At 41.0% G+C, this 25,193-nt stretch overlaps 1 protein-coding gene across 1 annotated transcript; it reads left to right on the top strand.

The window, feature by feature from the left end:
* Positions 1 to 1,262: 1,262 nt before the first annotated feature.
* Positions 1,263 to 23,680, top strand: WEE2 (WEE2 oocyte meiosis inhibiting kinase; the record flags this gene model as incomplete). The annotated part of the gene is made up of 11 exons (XM_079711862.1): positions 1,263 to 1,616; positions 6,549 to 6,745; positions 8,739 to 8,790; positions 10,845 to 11,017; positions 12,574 to 12,695; positions 18,018 to 18,164; positions 18,831 to 18,938; positions 19,069 to 19,154; positions 19,922 to 20,092; positions 21,745 to 21,887; positions 23,524 to 23,680. The coding sequence occupies 11 exons, from the start codon at positions 1,263 to 1,265 to the stop codon at positions 23,678 to 23,680; spliced, it is 1,710 nt and encodes a 569-aa protein (XP_079567988.1).
* Positions 23,681 to 25,193: the final 1,513 nt, after the last annotated feature.

Raw genomic sequence — 25,193 nt, forward strand, 5'->3', positions numbered from 1 at the left:
TTTCACAATCACCCCCACCCCAGTTACCTTCACTTGGATTAACCTTCTCGTGAGTTCAGGTGGGAAACGGGAAAGGAGTGAGAAAAAAGGGGTGGAGGGATTGGTGAAGAGAGAGAAGATGGAAGATGGGTGACAGGCAATGGGTAACCAAAGACTATCAAGAGAAGGGACATTGGATTTGTTTCAGTCAAGACCAAACTCATCCTCAGCATCTCTCTTTGGGTCCACATTTGTCGTGTAAATAATTCCTCATGTGCAGGCCCTCCAGAGTCTCCCCTGAGGGCACCAGGGGCTCATGTACATCATTTTCCTTTTTCATGTAGTGCCTTTCACATGGTTTCTCCTACAAAGTGATATTGGTGGCCTTTTTTTTCTTCAAAGAGCTTTTTTCCCCCCCATCCATAGGGGCCTCTCTGAGAAAGAAATTGAATAATGTATGTTAAAGATATCTAAACAGTAAGAAAACATATTTTACAAAATAAGGCATCTGGGGCCCAAGTAATTGTCATTTTCAAGTGATACATATATCTGCTTCTCTGTTTGCTGATCTTTCTACCTTTCTTTTTTTCAGTGTGAAAGTGTGTCGGTTCCCTAAAAGCTTTAACTGCTAATACCTGGGGGTGGGCGGAGGGTGTGGAGGTGCCTGAATTAGGACGAGTGTGTCTGGCAGCGACCTCAGGTGTGTCTCTATTAGGGAGATGAACTCCAGCCAAGATATGGTAGCGGCTGTTTAAGGATCATTATGATATCCAGGTGATACTGAATTCTAAGGAACTGCTGCTAGCCACTGGGTAGGTGGGAACTGGGGGAGAGGGTGATATTTCTAAATGGTAGGTGGAAAAGAGTGAAAATAATTTCTTTCCAATAATGAGCTTGTTCCCAGTTGGCGAATATGTATTTTTAAAGCCATGCTAAATTAAAGAATCCACCTGTTTCCCTAGTAGTTTGTTGCACATGGGTGCAGGGAGACTGTGGGATATCCAGAAGAGCTCTATACATAATTGGATTTAATTGCTCAACGAGTTACTGGAGGCTTCTTTAATCAGAATGGAAATAAGGAGAAGCTGAGATCACACAGATACGTGGTACTTAAGTGAGTAAACCAGTGGTGTGTCTCCATGTAGCTGTTAGTTGGTAGAAGGAAAGCTGGGCTGGAGTTAGGGAACTTGCCAGGTTACTTTCTTTTCTCCTCATTTCTGCAGCTCTGTAGTGTTTTCTGCTGAGAGGCCTTCTTGGCTAGGTTGTAAAGCTCTTTGGCTGAGATGGGTGACAACGCTGAGGACAAAGAACTGAAGCAGAAATTAAACTTTTCCTCTTGTGAGGAAGAGCACGAGAACGAAGAGCAGAAGGAAGCACCAGAGAGCGAGGAGGCCCAGAGCCAAACCCCAGAGAAGTCTGCAGTTCAGGATTCAGGACTTGTTCAGGAGGCAGAGCGTACGCCTCTCAGAACTCCCCTTAGTAACGTACGTGACCTCAACACATTTCAGGAAAAAGACCAAGCGAGTCCAGGTCAGGGTCTGAGAACGCCAGTGTCACACTCTCTCACACGTCCTGAAACCCCAGCCCCGCCAGACAAGGGCAAGCCGCCACGCTGCGAGGGCCCCTTCACTCCCAAAGTAAGTCCATCGTTGGGGAGGAGGGAGCCGGGCCGCTGAGGTCTGTGTTCCTTCAGTCCGGCGGACGGAGAACGAGGGCCCAGTCCTATGTATGTGTGACAGATCTGTTTCACAGGCTGTATCTATCTATCTTCAGTTACGTATTTCCTGGTGAAAATGAAGAAGAGTTTAAAGTTACCAGGAAACAGAATTAAGTGTCTTGCCAGCTGTCTTTTTTTTTTTTTTTTTTTTTTGCGGTACGCGGGCCTCTCACTGCTGTGGCCTCTCCCGTTGCCGAGCACAGGCTCCGGATGCGCAGGCTCAGTGGCCACGGCTCATGGGCCCAGCTGCTCCGCAGCATGTGGGATCTTCCCCAACCGGGGCACGAACCCGCGTCCCCTGCATCGGCAGGCGGACTCTCAACCACTGTGCCACCAGGGAAGCCCCCCAGCTGTTTTCTTAAAACCATTGGTGTAGGCCACAGAAAAATCTTGGGTGGGGAAAAAGTTCCTAGTGAAAGAATATTGGAACTGGAAAAAATATTGAGATCTACAGCCTGACCGGTACTCTACCTATGAGAAAACCAAGGTCTCAGGAGAGAAAGTGGCCTGTAGCTCAGCCAACGGCAGAGAAAGGACTGAGAAACATGATCTTTGGGGCTTGGTCTACTTTTCTTGCCATTATGCCAACTGGCTCTATTTTTCTGTGATTATTTACTAATATTTCCTAATATAAGGATGTTCACATTCACTATTTAACATATTTTTTATCTCTTTGCTGCTGCTCTTTCCAGAAAGAAGTCCTCTCCCTTCCTTGGTCTAGTGAGGTACAGGCTCTTATATGTGAACAAAGAGGTAACTTGTTGATACTCCTTTATAAGCTGAGGATGGCAAATAGGTAAAGGTCCCAAGTAAGCAGATTCCTTTATCCTGGCTGTGATTGATCTCCTATTATATCATTCATGTTATTAAAGCCAGGACTGGGGCAGGGTTACCTCTAATAGACTGGTGCCGTGGTGTGTGAGCTTTAGGCCTGGAATCAGCTCTGCTTCCTGCTGGCTCAGCTTGAGGTGCTTAAATCATCATGTTATTACATCTGTGCTTCTGGCAGCACAGTCACTGCCAGCAGGTCTCTTTTGTACCTGCTGAGTATGGGTACCACAACAACCAGCAAATACTAAGCTTCTTGTTTGAATGGTAGACAAACTACTTTAATAGACTCATGCGTCTGTCTGTGGGTTTTTCAATGGTCCCAATAACCAATCAATTAACCATTAATTTTCTGAGAACCCACTGTGGGCTGGGAGCATGAGGCAGTCTCTGGCAGGGAAGATGTGCCTACGGATACTATGTGATAGGTGATTCAAGAGTGGTCAGAGTTCTCTGGGTGGACCGCTTCTCAGTGGGTAGTCAGGAAAGAAATGAAGGTGAAGGAAGCATATGAAGGGCAATGAAAGTTGGTATGGTTTTAATACATGGAAATTATGGGGAGAGTGGGCTAGGAGCATGTAGTTCAGAGCAAGAGTAAGCAGGCAAGGGGACACGGCACGGTATGTGTATTTCATCCACTCATTGAAAACTTAATTGAACACCTTGATATGTTAGCAGACCTTCTGCTGGCAAACCCTTCACTACCTCAAAAAGTATGAATAAAGGTAAACAACAACGGTAAATAAAGTTCAGATCAGGTATGCTAGAGGACTTGTAGAGCGTGATGAGAAATAGTGGGGAATTAAGTTTCGAGATATCCAGGACACCTTTCCAGAGGAAGTAATGTTTGAGAGCCGTCTTACAGGATGAGTCGCAGTTTGCTAGGAAAAGAAGGGAGTGAGAGCTCGAGGCCTAGGGAAAAGCATCTACCAAGCTATGGAGGGGAAAGATCACGCTACACCTGGAAAACCGCTTGTTATTCAGAGTGGCAGGGGTCTGGCAGTGAGCCCAGAGTAGGTAGGTAGCAGCTACACTGAGGTTTTATCCTGAAAGTGTTGAGAGAGCCATTAAATGGTTTTGGTCAGAGGCAGTTTTGAAAAATCATGACCTTCATGTGAGGGATGGAATGGAGTGGGAGAGACCCTGGGGGCAGGGCAGTATTCATAATAGATCTACTGAGAAAAAAGAAGGGCCTGAACTTGGATAGTGGTGGACAGTGATAAGTTGAGAGATGCTTAGGAATTGCTAACTGACTTGATGGAGGGGTTGAGGGAAAAGCAGGGACCTAGGGTGTTGTGAGGCTTCCTGCTTGTTTGACAGAGTCGATGGTACCTTGAATCAAGGTAGGTCACCTTAGAGGATGTACAGGTTTGGAGAAAGAGATGTGGTGTAAATCGTTGGATAAGTGGTTCTGCAATGCAGGAAAACCACCTAGTTGGAGATCTATATTTGGATATCATCAGCATTTAGGAAGTTGTTGAAGCCGTGGGTGTGTATAAGTTTACATAGTCTGTGTGCCAGAGTAAGAAGAGGAGGGGTCCAAGCTAGGGACCCTAGAAATGCCAAGATCGGAGGGACAGAAAGAAAACAACATTTGGGAGGGAAACTTGAAATGCAACTGGGAAAGTACACATTTTACGAAAAATATAGTTTGGATCAAGGTCAGAGGAGAGAGGCCAGGGGGGTGATAATTCATAATGTTGTGCTAAAGATAGGGATGCAGAGGAAAGGAGGGTTGGCTTAGTTCAGCCTTGCCCGAGGGATAGGACCAGAAATCATGGGAAACGACTTCAGGTCCCCATAAGGACTTCCTAGCAGAATTATCTAGAGATAGAAGAGCTTCCTTAGGAGGCAGTAAGGTCCCTGGGGCTAAATGCATTCAACGCTATTTGATGACCACTTGGTAGAAAAACACTGTACCAGGGATTCAAGCATCAGGGAACGAATTATACCACCTGGGCCTTTAAAGTCTTTCCCAGTCCCTGTGATGTTGTGTCTTAGTGGGAGTTTGCCTCCTTCTCCTCTCACCATCTTCAGAAGTCAAGGAGCTATTCCCCAAATTTCCTTTCTCTTAATCATCTGTAGTAAGAGCTGTTACTTATATAGAATTAGCTACACTCTCTGCAACACGTTTATACTCTCAACCTGGTCATCTTTCCAGAAATTTTCAGTCTACTTTACTTCTAGGCAGAACTCACTTTCATAAATCTTGTTGCAAGCTGTGTTCTTTTAGATTTCAAAAAGATTACTCATAATTCTATCATTTTGGCAATAAAGTCCATATTAACATAATATATTTGCTATATTGTAAGTGGAGTTCACAAAATCTATCACCCCTCATATTTCCAGACTAGGAATTCTCATAGTCTTCCTTGATAGGAATACTTTTCCTTACTTTTATCTGAAAAGTTTCTAGGCCTTTTTGTTGTCCTTGAACTGTAGCAACTGGAACTATGTGCAGCGTCCCAGGTGTGGATGCCCCACTGTTTCATATGTGACAGATGCATTTTATTTTCCATATGATAATCAGCATCACAAAAAAAATTGTTTCAGAAAATGATTTACTATAATTCTAAATTCATTTCCTGAATCACATTGACAACTGAGAAATGTCATATAGTATAAGTTTATTTCTTTTGAACCAATACTCAACCCTTACAATAAACTTATGGGAAAATTGTTTGTCATTGATGGCTTTGTCTGATAATATCCCCAGGGCTGTTGACCCTCTGAACTCTAAGACATATGTAAAACCCTTGGCAAAACTCTTGACTGTGTCAATTTTTCTTCACTTAAAAAAATGTTAGGCTACTATGTGTACTCTATAGCTTCCTTCATTTCTGCTTCTATCAGTCAGTTAATGAGTATTTATTTCTGTTTCTATCATTAATCTAATAATGAGTATTCATTAGTAAGTTTAATATCCATTCTTTGTAGCCTCACATTCTTTAATTACATTTTTATATACTGAATCATATTGTAATCTAGCTTCTGCTTCTACACTCAAACGTCATGTGCAGAGAATATCAAAATAGAATTCTTTTCCAAAGGGCCTCACAGTGCAATGATTACACTGTGAGGTTACATCATGGCCCCTGTGTCTACTACTGTCCTCTTGAGGATCTATTACCAGCTATTCCTCTGGCCCCTGGCACTTAGGTCATAATAGCATTCTGCCATCTCATCAGAATTCTTTGTCTTTGATTTCTCCCCTATGTCGTTTGATTTAGTTCTGGTTAGGTTTTAGGCCGATGTTCTCTTACTGTACCCCACTTGGAGTGGTAAGCCCTGCACATTTTCCTATTGACTGGTATGCTAGTTGTAGCCACTGCAAAGCCTTGCATCTTAAGGGCTTAGAGTATTACTTTTCAGTCTCCTTACCCCACTTCCTGGAACTTTTCTCAATTTGTGCTACATTTTTAGTGGACTTGGAAACTTCTTTTTCCATGTTTAGATAGTCTAGGAAATCTTTCCCTTACAAAGTGATTATTTCTGAAACATCAATGAACTGCTGATTAACAGACTGTGCATTCCTTAAGAACCAGAATTCACCTCTGGACCCTTCAGCACCTAACCCAGCATCTGCTACTTAGTAGGTACCAAACAAATATTGGGATGAATAATTGAGGGGAAATTAACTATACAGTCTGAGAACATAAGCACCAGGTCTTCTAGAGTCATTTTCATTTGTTTAAGCTGAAAGGTCATCTTTGAAAAGCTGGAGGTAGGACTAGAATTGGTGGTCTCATAGCTGACTATCAGAATCGCCCAGGGGAAGAGGGTGGAGCTTAACAAAAGCACAGATTGCTGTGCTGATCCCAGGGATCAAAATATCTAGAGGTAGACTGGGAATCTGTATTTTTCATAAGAGAACCAGTTACAGTGTTTGCAGTGAACCAGGTACCCTCTAAGGTCCCTTTCAGCCATAACTTTCTTTGGTTGAAATATTAATTAACTAACGGATACAGAACCATTTTTAAAAAATTACCTCCATTCTGATTTGTCTTTTATCATCCTCATTCAGGGCCAGGTGAGCCAGCCGGGGATCTCTTCAACAGGGAAGCTCCCCTCCCGAAGCTCTAAGCATCTGAAGCTCACACCTGGTCCCTTCACCGATGCGATGACCTCACTGGCTCTGATCAATATTAATCCCTTCACTCCGGAGTCCTATAGGAAACAATTCCTTAAATCCAACGGCAAGCGGAAAACCCGAGGCGACCTGTAAGTGTCCTGTTGCTATGACTTTTGAGAACTGATCTTACTATTGCCAAGTGGAAGGGGGAGTGTTAAAGATTAGGATTAGGGCTTCCCTGGTGGTGCAGTGGTTGAGAGTCCGCCTGCCGATGCAGGGGACACGGGTTCGTGCCCCGGTCCGGGAAGATCCCACATGCCGTGGAGCGGCTGGGCCCATGAGCTATGACCGCTGAGCCTGCGCATCCGGAGCCTGTGCTCTGCAACGGGAGAGGCCACAACAGTGATGAGGCCCGCGTACTGAAAAAAAAAAAAAAAAAAAGATTAGGAATAAACAAGAAGTCTGTCTGAATGAGTCGACATCATGTTTATATATATTCCCTCCTTTCTAAATGTCAGTGCTGGCTTTAACCTTCTTTGTCATAGAGATCGTAACACCTTTCCATTCTGAAGTGTACCGTAAAATGCCTTCTCTTTGAAAGAACAGGGCAGAGTAAGCAGTAGATCTGTCTTATATTAGGAAGTTGAATGGGCTATGGAACTGCACTCAAGGGCTCTCCTCTGGTTACTACGAATCCAGCAGTTGGGGAAGGTGTAGTTTCCATTCCAGAGAGTGTATTGCTGTTTTGAGTCTAGTGGTGTGACTGGTGATGAGAGCCATAGAGCAAGGATTTGAACTTCTCTGCAGGTGATGGAAGGCTGGCTGAAGAGAAAAAGAGAGTACTGCTTTTGGAGGTGCTAATAAATGGAAAGCCAGCTGCACTATTCCACAAAGGCCACTGAATGGTAGAAATCACCTAAATAAGGAGAGTGCAGATTACTCAGGGACATTTCTCTATTGTATCCTCCATGCTGCTTTTATATAGAATGGAAGCACCTCTACAACAGGCCAGTCATTTATGCTTAGATGTACTCAGCAAAATAAATGCACAGCTAACAATCTAAAAGCCTGTAGAACAGTTAATATGCTGTGTTCTTTTGGAATCCATGACTACATATTAATCAGCCTTGTAGCCAGAATAGGTTTTTCTCAATACTGTTTCCTGGATCTTAAGTAAACAGGACTTCAGCACAAGCACACTGGTCTATTCTTGCTACTGACTATTCCACTGCTTTTAGCTCTTTAGGATTCTTTGTAAACCTTCAGAGTGAATGGCTTCACCTCTCACTGAAGCTAGCAGGAAAAGACTGCTGATTTGAATTCCTGGCCCTGAAAGTGATGACATTTTAGTACAATAACTTAGTGATTCTGAGAGGGTATTTTCCCCTCTTTCTCACCGTGGCATTGTTATTTTATAAAGTATTAGAATGTAGTATTAAATGTAAGTCACAAGTGTCCTGCGTCACCTAATTTGCACGAGTGTAATGTCCTCCACTTGCCACTTCTACCCTGTACTTGTCCAGAAGAAGAACCTAGCTGGCTGATCTAGAAACTGAAATTTTGCTTAAAGATCCAGGATGCATCTGCTCATGCCAAAGAGGGTGTCCGTCAGAGACTTAGCTTAATGAAAAGTAATTGAAAATATCTTAGCCAGGATTAGAGCACATTCTGCTATACTTACAGTTGGCTTGTGAACCTAAGACAGGCCGGGCTCTAAGGGAGGCGGGTGTTGCAGGGGAAATGTATACTGGTGGTGAAGAGCCCTTAGAGTTTCAGGAATGTTCTGTGCACTCTCTTGATCCGCATCTCAGCATACCTTGTTCCATTTGCCTAAAACCCTGTTCTTTTCTTTTAGCTGGTTCCTACTCATTCTTGGAATCTTAGCTTACATGTCCTCTTTTTTGGCAAAGGCTTTTACTCTTCAAATAATTAATTGGGTGCTGTCTATGGTATCCCTTGATATCTTGTTTTTATCCTGTCCTAAGTTCTTGTATTGAAAATTTCTGTTTATCCCTGTGCCCAAATATAGATTGAAGAGGGGAAGTAATGGTCTTATTTACTTGTAGAGCGCCCAAACCTAGCATAGTGCTAGGCTCAATAAGTGCTAATCGTACTCTGATCTCACTTTTTTTTTTTCCCAAGTGAGGAAGCTGGTCCAGGAGAAGGCAAAGTAGAACAAGGTCTGCCTGCCAAGGTGAGCACAGTTCTTTGGTCCAGCTGTCGTGACACAGTCATTTCATCCTAATGCCTCCTTCTTTCTCCCTCCCTCCCTCCTTTCTCCCTTCTCTCCTCTCCAACCCTCCACACACCTTGTAGTAAATATGTTTTGCAGCTAAATTTATCTGGGCTCTCATCAGGGTCTATATTCTTAGCGAGTTGTTACTTTACCAGACAGTGTCTAACAAATATATTGCTGAACCATTACCTTGGAGTATTCTTAAAGGCTACTGCTACTGTCTTTGATCTGGGGGAAAATTCTATACTCCAGAAGAAGTGAAGGGAAAATCAAGATATTTAAGGTCCAAAAATGAATAAGACAAAACAGAGAAAAAGGGCATAAAGCCAGAGGTCTATACGTAAAATTTAGCTCTTAAATGTGTCAGTATCCATTGATTTTTATAATGTTGATCTAGTAGCCCTCATTTGATAATATAAACTAAGAAAATCATACTGTAAATATTACCACCAGAGATGTTTGTTGCAGCCTTAACTGTAATAGCGGAAAAAAGAAAGGGGGGTGGGGGAGTACTGAATGTCCAATAATAGAAGAATGGCCAAGTAAATTATAGTTTAAAGTCAGTGGAATATAAACTTGCCATTAAGATGCTTGAACATAGGCATGTCTTCATGATATTATAATGTTCAGTGCATGTAAATGGGAGGGGGAAGGGTCGGGGAGGGGGAGGAGGAGGGAGTGATATGGATGATAAGGTGGTACTTGGTGTCTGAGATAAGGATGGTAAGGTAGCAGGTAAGCACGACCAGCGCCTTCAGGCTTCTGATCAGAAGTATGGGTTCCTAACTGATTCACTTTGTTATAAAGCAGAAACTAACACACCATTGTAAAACAGTTATACTCCAATAAAGATGTTTTAAAAATAAATAAACAAAACAGTAAAAAAAAAAGTGTGGGTTTCTCATGGGAAACAATTAGATTTGTCTGATTCTACAGCATCATTTTGCAAAAACAATCTTCCTATTAGAGGAGATGGAGAGAGGGCTGGTAGCTGTAGCAAATCCAGACTTAGAGGAAACAGAGCTTGAGACTGGCTAAGGGCAAGGGAAATTATAAATCTTTGGCTGGGACTGCATGTTGAAAATGAAGAGCTAGTAAGACTCAAGATATTTTAAACACTTAAAGTTGGATGGCAAAAATTCTTGCTAAGGAGGATATTGGGAAAAGATTAGTTCACAGAGACAAATCAGCTTGGATTGAGATTCATATAAATCTCTGGATATTTTTGCCATCATAGCCACCATTTACTGAGAATTATCTATCTATCTATATTTATCTATCTATCTATCTATCTATCTATATTTGTAACATATATAATTCTCATGTGATATTTGACAGGACCCTGAGGCATAGTTGCTATGATCCTCATCTTACAAATGAGAAAACTGATAAAGGAGTTCAGTGACTTGCTCGAGTTATTTACTAGCAGAGCAATGAGTGATGTCGCTAGTTGGCCAGTAGCAGGAGTGGTTGCTATATCTGAGCACACATTCTGAAATAATCAATTTGACAATTTTGTTCTCCAGACTAAGATTTTTTGGGAAGCAAACTGAACACAGTATGTTTATTCAACTTGAGATGAAACATCAGCAGCCAGAGTGTGAGACAAGTAAACAAGAGTCAAAGAGAGGTGTTCTCTCTGTTTAACATCCTCCTCCAAGAGCCCACCCACTCCTTCAGCTAAGGACAGTAGCTCTGGCTGTGAGTGAGGTGTCCTCTCTAGGCACATATAGGGAAGAAGAGTATGGCCAGACAGAGGAAATAATATAGAAAAAGATGTAATAATATAGCAAAGAGAAATGTCAGTACAGAGTTGTATGACAGGTTATAAAGAACACAGAGAAGGTAGTCAGCAATTGTGGCAGGGTTGCAGAGGCGTTTGCTACCAAGAATATTAATGCATTTGCCTCAAAAGTCTTTTTGAAAACTTAGAGAAATTTAGGAATAATATGCCTTAATTTTATTCTCACAATATGTTAGGGATAATTATTTTTTTTACTGAAATATTTCAGAGATGTGTTCTACGAGAAACCAACATGGCTTCCCGCTATGAAAAAGAATTCTTGGAGGTGGAAAAAATCGGGGTTGGGGAATTTGGTACGGTCTACAAGTGCATTAAGAGGCTGGATGGATGTGTTTATGCAATAAAACGCTCCACGAAACCTTTGGTAGGATCATCAGATGAGTGAGTACCTTTAAAATGTACTAGAAATGCACACTTGGATTTGTCAAAGCATTTTGAATCAGGGCACTGATGTCATTAGCTACTCTTTTTTAATCACCCCCCACCCCACTGAAAATTGTCTCACATTCATAACCTTTCTGAATTTTCAAGATCAGAGATAAGTTATTTCCTGAAAAATACCATGAGCATTTAGGATCATGTTGTGGGTTTTTTTGTTTTTTGTAGTTCTTGTGGCTTTTACTTCTGGTCTTACTGTTTTTTTTAAATGAATAGATTTATGGAATAACCTTCTGGTGCCTGTTTAGTTCATCAGAAATATTACCAAGTTATTATTAACTCACTGGTTATCTCTACTTTGCATTAATAATAAATTCAATAGTCAAGTTTCAAAGTTTCCTTCCTTGTAAGCAAGGAAAACCTAACAAAAATTTAAGTTTCATTTGCAGAACTAAATGTTCAAAAGTTCTTCCTTTCCACAAGGAAAACAAATATTTTCAGATTCAACCATTGCTTTTTATGAACTCTGGGGAATATAATACTAAAATGCTGAATCTGACATCAGTCTTTGGAATTCTTCATTTGAATAATGAAATTGATCAAGTACTATATTTTGCTTGTTTTGTATTGGATTTCCTATTGCATAATGAATATCTGCCCCAAGACTGTCCCTGTGACTACATCATACTGGCTGAGTTTAATATTGACTATAATGATTGTTTAGCCTTCATAGGGAAGGTAGAGGGCCCATCACAATATCCACAATCAAGTCCATTTCTTCTTAAGCCCATCAGGGTTTTTAGATTGTGATACAGTGAAAATAAGAACCAAAGCAGGTCTGGGCTTCCCTGGTGGCGCAGTGGTTAAGAATCTGCCTGCCAATGCAGGGACACGGGTTCGAGCCCTGGCCTAGGAAGATCCCACATGCCGCGGAGCAACTAAACCCGTGCACCACAACTACTGAGCCTGAGCTCTAGAGCCCACAAGCCATAACTACTGAGCTCACATGACACAACTACTGAAGCTTGCGCGCCTAGAGCGTGTGCTCCGCAACAAGAGAAGCCACGACAATGAGAAGCCCGCACACTGCAACAAAGTGTAGCCCCCGCTCACCACAACTAAAGAAAGCCCGTGCACAGCAATGAAGACCCAACACAGCCATAAATAAATAAAAAATATATAAATAAGTTTGTTTATTTAAAAAAAAGAATTAAAGCAGGTCTACTGCTGGGGTAATAACCACCTAGGATTCCTCTCTACATATGTCATGTTCAATCAAAACACCATGGACTTTGGTCCAGGACAACCAAGGTTCTGGTCTTAGATCTACTATCACCAGCTTGACTTTGGGTCAGTCACTTAACTTTCTAAGGCCTTAATCCTTGCCACTATATCATACTGAGGCGTTACAAACATTAAATGTGATAAAATAGTAAGCAAGCAGTGAGCACTCAGTAAATGTTCTGCCATTGTTAATAATGCCTCATAGCTTGTCTTTTAAAAACCTTTGTATGTCTATTATCTTGATGCAATTTTCTCAGTGCTTTTCCGTCTCTTAGGAATTTGGCTATGCATGAAGTTTATGCTCATGCGGTGCTTGGGCACCACCCCCATGTGGTACGTTACTACTCTGCTTGGGCAGAAGATGACCACATGATCATCCAGAATGAATACTGCAATGGTAAGTACGTGGTCTAATATCTCTGGAGAGGGCGATGAACTTTTAAGTCCTCAGAAGAAAATCTTTGCCTCCTTCTTGTAGTTCATGGCAGGTATATTAGAGTCATACCTAAAAGTCTGTACTACTGTTTTGTTTGGAAACAGAGAGCTGGAGAAAATGAGTTGAGCTGGAAAGGAATTTCAGGCTTATGCTGTTATGTATTTCTTTCAAAGCTGATGCACAGCTAATACACAGAAGCTATCACATCCTTCACGCTTTAATACTTAAAGAGAAAACTTTCACCCTGGTGGTTTGAATGGTAAATCATCCTTTTACCATTTACTAGGTATTCTAAAAGATGTAAGCCATAGTCCCTATGATTTTGGGGAAGGGATGGTAAACTTATATAGCCAAATTTGGATTAATTTTGAAGTGGATTCCTATGTTTGGGGATTGTTCATGTTTCTTGCTGCTTCTTACCTTTGAGCTTTAAGTATTCTCAGGAGAGTAAGGGCATGGGGTGGGGTGCTGGGACTGAAACTTAGTGACTTCAGATATGTTCTCCTAGGTCCTTCAGGACCATATATACACCGTAACCAGTAAAACCTTTTTTTTTCTGGGCTACTTAAATTATAAGAGTGGTCCTTTGGATTAACATATTTCTAATCCATGATTAATATTTCTAATCTATGATTAAGGGGTGACATAACAGTAGCTGTGTATTGTTATTCTCGGAAATACATTTTCATCAAAATGTTCAGTGGTAAAGTAGAAAAGTGCTACCAGTTGAATAGAAGCTTGCCATCATTTTAGGATGCATCCATATTTTGCAATCCATATTTTAGCCACAGTAATATTGGATAACGGCATCCCCCCCAACATATACACCCACCCTGAGCTTCTTTAATAGTACAGTCTGTCTTTGGGTAAGTTTAATGACCACTGGATAGCCCTGAGTATGTACGTCCAGCCTGGCTTTTGAGGACAGTGATCAGTGATAAAGCTTCATCACCGTATACATGATTGATTTTATAAGTAGGTAAGTAAATAACATTACGAGTTGCCAAAAACATAGAAAATGGTATAGAAGACATATCCTATAAAATAATGATTTGGCATTTCCCTTATTGTTTCCTTATAGCCTGATTTTCTCATAGCCTTACCTGTGAACTTCATGAGTTTTTTTTCTTAATAAGCTCACCCCAAATCCCTTTTTCTAATAGTTTCTTTGGGATTAAAAAATGGACCCTTTCCTTATACTTGTGATTGAGAGGTTGAGACTTTCGTATCATCTTCTCTTCTTAATTTCCTCTTATCATAACCTGAGATTCCCTATTCTTTTTCTCTCTTCCCTCTCTCTATAAAGAAGATTGATTTTATTTCCATGACATTCAGCTACTAACAAAGAGAATATTAAATTTAAAAATTAATAAAGTGAAACACAACTAATTTTAACCTGCAGGCAATGTAAATTTTAACTGGGGCAATGTAAAAGTTTCAAATTTTCAAAAAGAATAAGATGAAGTGATCTATTACAAATCACCTTCTAATTCTTTTCAACATTTGAATACCTTCTATAGGCTCGACACTGTATTAAGCTCTAGGGTGAGAAATACTGTAGCGTGAGATAAGGTAAGTAAGTCCTTATCTTCAAGGCGCTTTATTCCATCTGCTCTGTTAAAATGAATACAAAAGAGACAATCTGATGCAAAGCCATATGGTACAACTGTGGATACAAAGCATTCAGAGCGGATGAATGTGAGCAAGAGGCCGTGTGGTGGGACGGGCCTGGGCTTTAAAGTCAGGCAGACCTGGGTTCAAAATCCAGCTCTGGGGCTTCCCTGGTGGCGCAGTGGTTGGGAGTCCGCCTGCCGATGCAGGGGACACGGGTTCGTGCCCCGGTCCGGGAAGATCCCACATGCCGCGGAGCGGCTGGGCCCGTGAGCCATGGCCGCTGAGCCTGCGCGTCCGGAGCCTGTGCTCCGCAACGGGAGAGGCCACAGCAGTGAGAGGCCCGCGTACCGCAAAAAAAAAAAAAAAATCCAGTTCTGTCCCATAGTAGTTGTAGGATCACTGGGATGTTATTTAATCTCAATGAGTAAAGAGACAGTAATATTTACTTAAGGGAGTAGTTTGAAAATTAACAACAATATATGTCAAATGCTAGCACAATATCAAGTCCCAATACAGAGTAAGAACTTGATAATACTTGTCATTAGCATATCCGCAGAAAATCTCATAAAGGAGGTAAGACTTGAATGAGACCTTGCAGAAGGATTACTAGAGTTTAGGCAAGGAGAAGGAAGACCACCCAGTTAGGGGAACAGCAGGCAGGCTAAGAGCACCGTGCTGGGAACCGGTCTGGCCTAGCAGATGGTAAGGAGACTAACAGGCCTGAGGTGACCCTACAGGAGGAAATAAGATCAGCAAGGTAAAGGGTGGGAAGACTGCAGTGGGTTGTGAAAGCCAGGCAGTGAGTCTGACTAGATGGGATAGATTATGGGGAATCATTGTTTGTTCATCATGGAGGCTCACCAACTTCACGCAACACTTGCCAATTAAAATGGGACTGTGATTTAGCAAAATGTAATTCACATACATTGAACCTTTCATATGTGAACTGATCATGGAAAATAAAGCATGTCCTTATACCTTGTTTGTAGTTAAGGATAATCCATGCTGAGACTTTGCCTGATGGCTCTAAGTAGAGGATAATAAGCCCAAAGTATGTGTGAAGTAGCAGAGTAGTCAGTGCCTCATTCCTTCCACTCCCTCCCCACTGCATCCTCTCCCTCTTTCTCACCTCTTCATCCTTATGCCCTGTTTCCCCATGCCCACCCTTATCCCTCACCCCTAGCCTCTCATAGCAGTCCGGCTGGAACATGTAGGCTTATGGTTTTAACTCTGATTATAAGTTAGATGATTTTGATAACTTAGATTTTAACTATTAGAGGCTAACAGTCATCTGATTTCCCCTCCTGTCCCTCCTGAACCCTGAACTAATCAAAAGTTCCCTCCTTCTCTGCCACCCTAGCCAAGATCCCCTACAAGCCACCTCTGGGCCAGCCTCAGAAATCTGAAGGTTTTCTGGTAGCAGGCTGATTCTGCAACAACCAGGATTCTAACCAATTCAGGACTGGATGATTAATCTCTCCCTAAAGGCAGTATTTTCTTTTGACATCTGTCACAGAAGTTTTACAGGGCATGTTCCCCTAGAATGGTGGTTCTCATACTTGCTCAAGTGATGTGACATCCAGAAGTCTGTGTCTTCTGTGGAACACCATGAATACTGGTTATATTTTTCCACCAAATAAGGAACAACTCTACCAGCAGGAAAATATGCTTTGTGTTGTTGGTAGCAACTTAAAATCAAGATTGTGAGAATACAGATGTATGAACACAATATCCTGTTGAATTGTTGGTCTGCTTTTTGCATTTCATCGTTGGAAGGCATTTGCTATTTATTTGTTTCGGTATCAGTTAGGCCTCACGAGCAGACAGGAAAACATGGATATATTTTTCTTAAGTTTTTTTTTTCCTGCCAAGTAGGGCGAGTATCTTTATTTTATCTAAAGGAAGGAATTCAGCAACTCCTCTCACAAAGGTGGTTTGAAAAGAGCTGCCAGGAGCTGGCTGTTTCCTCCTAGGGCACCATGCTGGCAGGAGCCAACTCCAGGGGGGAGCCTTGGGTTACAGAGCTAAGGCTCCAGTGCAGCTGGGTGAGATTAGGAGGACTTAAGTTTACAGTCATTCAGTATTGCTATGTCTATAAACACACGCTTCCTTGTTAATACTATTTAGTAAAGAACAGTTAACTATGCTCTTCTCTAAGAGTGTGTGGACTATCAGCTTTAGCTGTAGCAAAATAAGGATATTCTAATACAGTCGTATAAATGATTACTTTCCAGTAACCTCTACTCTTCTAATTACCTCTTGGCTATCTTTAATATTACCTATAGAGATTCTGAGTAACTAAAAGTGCTGCTAGCACTGGTCTAGTTACCCTTACTAAATATCTGCAGCTCTTCAGGGGATTAGAAATACCTCTGCTTATAATCTAAAGGAACATATTAAGTGGATCCTAAGTTACCTAGGATGCTTCTTTCTTTCCATACCTTTCATAGGGTCCTTGACTCAGCCTTTCTTTTCCCTCTGTTGCCAGAATAGACATTCAGTTCAGAAAATACTTATTACATGCCAGACCTTGGCACAGTGAAGATGAAAGAGCTGTGGGCCCTGTCCTAAAGGAACACCTGGGCTAGTGGGGACCCGGGGGCTTTGTTGCAGCTCATAACCTTATCCGCAAACTTGGTATTGAGGTGACTGCATGTTTAACAAGCACAACGCACTCTTTCTTTACTTAATCTTCCTTTCTAATTAATGTCTTTAACAGTCCATAAATTCTTTCCTAAGAAGACTCCCAGGAGAAAAAAAATAACTTTTACTTTAGCCCTTTTTGTGTTTCTGAAAGGGGCTGCATTCTCCTTTCTGAACTTACTTTCACATGGCAGCTCAAGCTTTAAATTCAGTTTTACATAGATACTTTAAAATATCGATTTCCTTAAAAGTACAGTTACCATCTCAGATCCTCCTGTTCTGATACATACTTGGAGTGTAGAGCTGTGGGCTTTCTGACAGGGGGTCCCAGGAGTCTCTAATTTGACTGAAGAGGCTGCCAACAAATTCTAATTAATGAAACAAAGGGTTCAGAAGCATTCTAATACCTTAGGATAGGGACATCTAAGATCAGGTAGTCAGATGAGCTGGGGCCTTATCTTTTTATTGATAACAATGATAAATAGTTGATATACAAACACGGTGGCTCAAATAGGGTTTAGGTGTATATGGAGGTTTTATATTTTCCTTGGGTCAACAATCATTACATGTTCTTATTTCATGATATATATTTTAATGGAATGAAACTTGAAGCCAATTACATTAAAATTACTAATGGCCTATAATTACTAGCTTGATACCAACATGGAATTATTCATCAACATCATAGTAGCTACATGACTAGGGATGATTGGCCTTCTGGTTAATAACTAGGTAAAACTTTTAAAATGTTTGTTGGGGCATACTCAAAGCAATAGGGCCACATATTGGATACCTAGGATATGGCATTTTCTTTTCCTCTTTAAAGGCCCTTAACTCCTCTTTCCAATATGTCTATGGTATAGACAGGGAGCAGATCCTATGTTTCAAACTCACACTGAAGCAGTTTATACTTGCTGGACTGCGTTCACTCATGAGGAATTTATTGAATACGTACTATGCTTTCGTTTATAAGATTCATACCTTTTCTCTCATTTTGCGGGGCTACTCTCTGTTTTTCTTTCCCAGGTGGGAGCTTGCAAGCTGCTATATCTGAAAACGCAAAGTCTGGCAATCATTTCCAAGAGTGCAAACTCAAAGACATCCTTCTACAGATTTCCCTTGGGCTTAAGTACATCCACAGCTCTGGCATGGCACACCTGGACATCAAACCTAGTCAGTACAGCTCTCCTCCGGCGGTATTTAGTTCTTTCCCCGCTGTTGTCAGAATCTGTGCCTGCGTGTCTATCAAGTGTCAAAGATGCTGTTTGCTGGCAGAATCCCTTTCATCAGTTCTCCTTTCCCCCTTCCCTGCCCAAATTTCAGTTAAAGAGCTTTAGCCATTTCCCCCCTGGGCCTAGAGGACAGAGAGTAAAGACTCCCAGATAGTGAAGCAAAAGTATGAAAATAAGTGTTTAATCTACCTCATAGATAAGTGACAGCATATTGGCTGCATCTTGACTTTTTACAGCTGATGCTCTAACTCTTTCTAACTCAGCCCTGATCAAAGTGAGCAGCAATGAATGGTTTAGGCACTCATTAATGTGAAATGCGAGGAAATGTGGTTACTATTTTGTGGTTTTGCTTATTTCTTTGTTTTGAAGCCACCAGCCTCTTCAGAGGATGGAGTATGTTTGAGGTTTAAGTTTCACTGAAATAGGTATTATCAATCACTCAGCTGTTCAGAAGTAGTGTGAGAGATTCCATGGAAGAAAAGAAACCTTGGTAGCCTTGTTACATGCACACAGAAAAGGAGGGTGACTGAAATGTTATTTACAGAAAAGAATCTCGGGTGAAAAGGTTTAGGATTCATTACTTAACGACAATTCTGTATTTTTTCAGGTAACATCTTCATATGTCATAAGATGCAAAGTGACTCTCCAGTAGTCCCAGAAGAGATTGAAAATGAAGCTGATTGGTTTCTCTCTGCCAATGTGATGTATAAAATTGGTGAGTCTGTCTTGTAACCTGATTGGTATACTATTATCCTATAAAATTTATGCTGACGACTACTCCATTTATTCCAGTTTTAAGAAAGACATGCTTTTAAAGAACTCTATTTCTTTTTTTCTTTTTTTAGGTGACTTGGGTCATGTGACATCAATAAGCAAGCCCAAAGTGGAAGAGGGAGATAGTCGCTTCCTGGCTAATGAGATTTTGCAAGAGGTATAGATTAGGGAAATGGAGGGTATTTTATAATCCATTGAACATTTTGAGTCTCAAATGAACGTTGACAGTGCAAGAAATGAAAAGTATATATTTATAATTTAAATTTATATTATCCTTTTGCTATCCAGAATGGAGACCAAAGATAGGAGAGAAACTTTTGCAAAAAAAGCGTGGGGAAAGCTGGCTCAAACATGGATTAATCAAAATTTTTACTATTTTTTGTGAAGGTCCTTTACTGTTTCTAATACTTCTTAGAATTCTTAAATTTATGGATTTCCTAGTAGGAAGGAAGCCATTATTGGTTGAACCCATCTTTATCATGCTACTATCCTTTCGATAGCACCTCCAGCTTTGGTCATTGGAATGACCTTCACTTATTGCTCACCTTCTAAGATGTCTGTGAGTCTGGCCTAGGAAAAGGGTATAACTTTCTACAGGATAATAATCAGGGGGGGAAAAGAGGAGTCTTTCCTATCTGTGATCAGCCAATCTATGCTTCAAGCCTCTTTGAGCCTGAGAGAGCAAAATGGCGCTGAGATTCTGCCTCAGACTCTTTGGGGCAGGGCAGTGCTAATCAAGTGGATTTGTGCTGTGTCCTGTCTTCCCTAGAGATAGACCACTAACCACAGCAGCTATAACCTTGCCCACTGCGTCTGTTTAAGTTCATGTGCATTCAAATGAATCTCTCTTACCAGTTGTGTTTTAGTCTAGACTCACTTCACTTGGCGAACTAACTGGCGAACGTCCTGTCTTCTGTTTTGAAGAATTATCAGCACCTTCCTAAAGCAGACATATTTGCCTTGGGATTGACCATTGCAGTGGCCGCAGGAGCAGAGTCATTACCTACCAATGGTGCGGCGTGGCATCACATCCGTGAGGGGAGCCTTCCAGACGTTCCTCAGGAGCTCTCCAAAGAATTTCACCAACTACTCAAGGTGGCGTCTCTAATGAAATGAAGAGAGGATAGAAATGTCTGTTTCTTTAAAAAATGTAATGGCAAATAGGTGGGAAAAGGGAAATGGTGGTGCCATTGACAGAAGGGAAAGGAAGCATGACTAGGAAGCCCAGAAAAAACAGAACAGACTGAAAGGTTCTCTAGGAAACTTAGAGCATAACATGAAAACCTTTTGTTGTAGTTTAAAAATCCTATTGTATTTTTCATTTACCTTTCCTAATAACCCTGCGAGGTGGGCAGATGAGGAAACCAAGACTCAGAGCAGTCCCTTGACTTGTATTTCATTTTCGATAATTGATTAATTCCAAAATCAAACCTGCTCTTAGGCTCCTAGTTCAGGGTTTTAACTACAGTCAATGGTAACAGTGATATTACTCAAAAAATTGAATTTTGTGTGTATAGAGGAAATATAAGTTACTTTATTAATGGATAACTGACAATCCCACCAGTTATTTGAGCAGAAGAAAGGCATAATGTTAATTTAGGAATCTATGTGTTCCTTGTCCTTAATGATACCTGAGTATGTGAAGGGACAAGGAAAGGAAGGTATTATGTTGAAACAAAGAGAGGTACAAAAATACCTACACTGTCAAGAAACTAGAATTATACTAGAAAAGCAATGTATATGTAAGACTTACTTCATGGCTTAAGGAACCGGAATGGTTAGAATCCCTAAAATAGCCTTAGAAATATCTACTCTCTTGGAGATTAAATTTAAGTTTCACAGTTTACCTGAACACTTCAAATTTAGTTCCAAACTTGTCCTTCCTCACTTCTGCTTTCCTGAAAGAAGACAAACCTTTCCTCACAGTGGTCTTCGGTTCATAGTCTAATCACCTATTTCTGTGTGTAAATTGCTCTTAGATTTAGTTGATTCTGAGTACCTCAATGCTGTCCCTGTGCTAGGTAATACGCATATGTTAATTCATTTAATTCTCACAATAGTCCAGAAGGTGAATATCACTATCCTAAATATAGGAAAGGGAGACTGAGTTTCAGCAAAGGTACGTGACTTGCTCAAGGCTACATAATAAGTGGTGGAGCTGGCTCTGAACGTTGCTCCCCAAATGGAAAGGTCAGTGTTTTCTTCATTATTCGACACTACTAATTTCCATATATTAGGTATTTTCTACTGTATTCCAGTCATTTTAGGCTATACACATCCTCTACCTGAAGATAAATGCTGTAGGAATACTGTCATGGTGGGATATCCTTAATTAATTTTAAGTGAAAAATGAGCACGTTATGGTAGAAAGTGAGCTGAACTAGGAGTTGGGTAACCCGAGTTTTAGTCTTGGTCCTGTCAATAACTTAGACAAGCCACTTTTTATCTCAGGACCTCAGTTTCTTCCTGCTTAAAATTAAGGCAATTAAGCTGGTTCATCATTCATCCAGCTCTAAAATATGATACTTAAGGACAACTCAAAGGTATGGATGACTGATGCTACCAGATAAGGATGATATTCCTGTCCCAGGTGGAGCTAAGTTTTCATTTATTTATTCCCTTTGTACAAAGGAGAAGCGAGTTTCACAAAATCCACCAGCAGAACCTGGGTTGGAGTTGGCTTGGGTGGGGAGAATTTTCCCAACAGTGAAGGTTCTATTTCCTCCTTTTTGGTCCTACCTCATCAGAACATGATCCACCCTGATCCAGCAGAGAGACCTTCTGCAGCAGCTCTGGCCAAAAGTCGAGTTCTCTGTCCCTCTCTGGGGAAAACAGAAGAGCTTCAGCAGCAGTTGAACTTGGAAAAGTTCAAGACAGCCACACTGGAAAGGTAGATTTTGGACGCTGGAGTTGAGAAAGAATCTATTTATGTACTACTCACAGTGACATGACTGGTCTGATGTGTCTTCTCTATGGATTCAAGTGGAATCCAACAGTATGACACAGGGGCCCCTGCCCACAAAGAGGCTAGTAGCATGGGGCTCTTTGTAACAAGGGGCTGGATGCTCCATGACTAGATGGCTTGAGAGAGAAAATTCCAGTCAATGCAAATGAATACAAGGAAATACAACTGGTAAAGAAAAATTAGCAGGATTCTGAGTGACCAGAGTTTTAAAGTAACTGGTGGATGATCACCCGATATAAGATAACCATAGTTAAAGAGGGAAGATATCTATTAGAAATCCATTAAATCTTGGGGGCAGGCACATATTCTGTCTTGGGAAATGTTTAGAGAAAGAAGTATTTTTCCAAGCCAAAGGAAGCAGTCCTATTACTTATGCATGTAAGCTTGTATTCATGCAGGCATTTATTTATTAATCTATTCCTTCATTTAACAAATTAATTAATTAGATAGGGTGGGCTTGGTATTATAAAGGTCAGGAAGTGATGTTTGAGCACAGTTCTGAAGGCATTTTAAAGTAATTATTACATACTGTGAACTGTTGAAAATATAAAAGCAGATGAAAAATGGTCCTTGTCTAGAATAAACTTAGAGGTCCAGTTTCTTTTGGATGCACAACCCATCTTAAAATGATTAGCTTGAAAAGTCCCCCAAATGATTTCTTGGCAATGAGCTGTGGAAGCTCTAACTGAGCCTTTAGTCAGGTAATCCTTCCTAATAAGCAACTCAATATTTTTTTGCTTTTTGAAATTGTCTAGACCAGGGGTTGGCATACTTTTCTGTAAGAATGAGATAGTATTTCACCCTTTGTGGGCCATATAATCTTAGCTGCAACGACTCAGCTCTACTGGAGTGATGTGAAAGTGGCCATAGACCATATACAAATGAATGGGAATGGCTGAGTTCCAGTAAGACTTTATTTACAGAAACAGGTGGCAGGCCAGATTTGACCCATGGGCTGCGCTTCGCAGACCCCTGGAGCTTTTGTATATAGCCTCTAGAGTTGTTCTCTTATTTTTCTTTAATTTTAAAGACCATTTATGCCCTAATCAGTAGAATTCAGTAAGCCAAGCCTGCTGTGTGTTGAGGCACGTGTGAGGTAGCCATTTTTTAAGATAATCACAGGAGCTAATTTTCTATTCCGTGTATAGTTCAGGCTTGTTTCTATAAATACTGAAATAAAAAGAAAAATCTATATCAGTTTTTTTTTCACTTTTTAGAAAATTTTTAATTTAATTTTTTAAAAACATCTTTATTGGAGTATAATTGCTTTACAATAGTATGTTAGTTTCTGCTTTATAACAAAGTGAACCAGCTATACATATACATATATCCCCATATCTCTTCCCTCTTGCGTCTCCCTCCCACCCTCCCTATCCCACCCCTCTAGGTGGTCACAAAGCACCGAGCTGATCTCCCTGTGCTATGCGGCTGCTTCCCACCAGCCATCTATTTTACATTTGGTAGTGTATGTATGTCCATGCCACATCTATATCAGTTTTGATCATAAATATTATCTCTAATTTAGAACTAAGTAGCGTACATTTTTCCTCTTTAATTCCAGAGAACTGAAAGAAGCCCAGCAGGCCCAGTCCCCCAAGGAATGCCACAGTGTCCCTGGGGTCTCTGGGACCCCCACGGGATCAAGAAGCACCAAACGCCTGGTGGGAGGAAAGAGTGCCAAGTCTTCAAGCTTCACCTGGGGACAGTCTTCCCCGTAAGAACTCCTTTCACACCAACTCACCTTTTATCCCCGAAATAGATACCGACTGTGTCAACCTTTCTCTTGTAAAGGGAGAAACTAACAGACTTGGGTGCCCAAAGATTTCAAAAGCCACTCCTAATTTAGCGTTTTCAGCCAAGATCCTACAGCTATCAAGACTTCCTAGCAGCAATGGTCGTAGGTATTATCATTGGTAGCCATTTCTCTTCTCTCTTGCTACATTCCTAACACCACCTGTCAACAGTTCATTCACTTCTTAGATTTGTTGATGCACAATGGAAAAGCATGGACCTCTGAACTGAAAGCAGCCCTTTGTGCAGCCTGTGGACTATGAGGCTGCCTACCTACCTATCAAGGATCCCAGGGACTCTCCGGGCAAACAGAAAGGAATTCAATTTTGTTTTGAGTTGAGGTAACAGCTTACAAGCAAGTGTGCCTGGATTTCAACAACATTTCCCAGGTTAGATGATTTTATTCCTCAAGGAATTTTCAGCCACTTTGAGCAAGTAGTTTTCTTACTGCATTCTCTGAATGGAGCCAACCCCTTTCTCTGATGTTGTATTTATTAAGTAAATGACTTCACCACCATATGAGGTGGGTAGAAATAAGACTCTACATAACTTCAGATTTCTGAGCTGGCTATTAACTTGTAGAACAAAACCACTGGGTAGAGGGTTCAAGGGAAATTTGATGTGGTTTGTTGTTCCTCAATCTATTTGCTTTGAGCCTCTTGTAACTGTTATAACTGGTTTTGATTCTCTGGTTGTCACCAATTTCTCCTTGATTTTAACAGAAGTTGGCTTTGCTTCCTGTGATTTAACTTATTTTATCCAAATCCTTTACTCTGTATATATATTTTTAAAGGAATAGAATGTTTGTAAATAAAGGTTTTTATCTTGTCCAAAGCCAAATATGAATAAAGCACTCGTCTTTATAAATATGTAACTAACAAAGAATAAGAAATTTATGTTGGAAACCATGAGTAGATAGGAGAGAGAATTCAATAGGCTGGTACTAACAGGTCTTGACTTTAAGGCCCAGCTTCACGGCCCTAAAAGCTAATAATGGCCAAGCTATGATACAAAATAATGTTGGTCATAAAGGCATTTGAGAACTCCTGGTTGTGTCATATTGATGATGTTAGCCTCTTCATGGCTTGTAGGCTTTTTGGCTGCCTTGTTTTCTTCTTTTCCCTTAATTTTTAAAGGCAAATTAAGAAGTTTTAAAAATTGAATAAATCGGGCTTCCCTGGTGGCGCAGTGGTTGGGAGTCTGCCTGCCGATGCAGGGGACACGGGTTCGTGCCCCGGTCTGGGAGGATCCCACATGCCGCGGAGCAGCTGGGCCCGTGAGCCATGGCCGCTGGGCCTGTGCGTCCGGAGCCTGTGCTCTGCAGTGGGAGAGGCCACAACGGTGAGAGGCCCGCGTACCACACACAAAAAAAAAAAAAAAAAAAAAAATTGAATAAATCATTGAACAAACCATCACATCATTCTTCTGCTTTGGAGTAGC

Source organism: Hyperoodon ampullatus, assembly GCF_949752795.1.
Source record: "Hyperoodon ampullatus genome assembly, chromosome: 9".
Taxonomy (NCBI): domain Eukaryota; kingdom Metazoa; phylum Chordata; class Mammalia; order Artiodactyla; family Ziphiidae; genus Hyperoodon; species Hyperoodon ampullatus.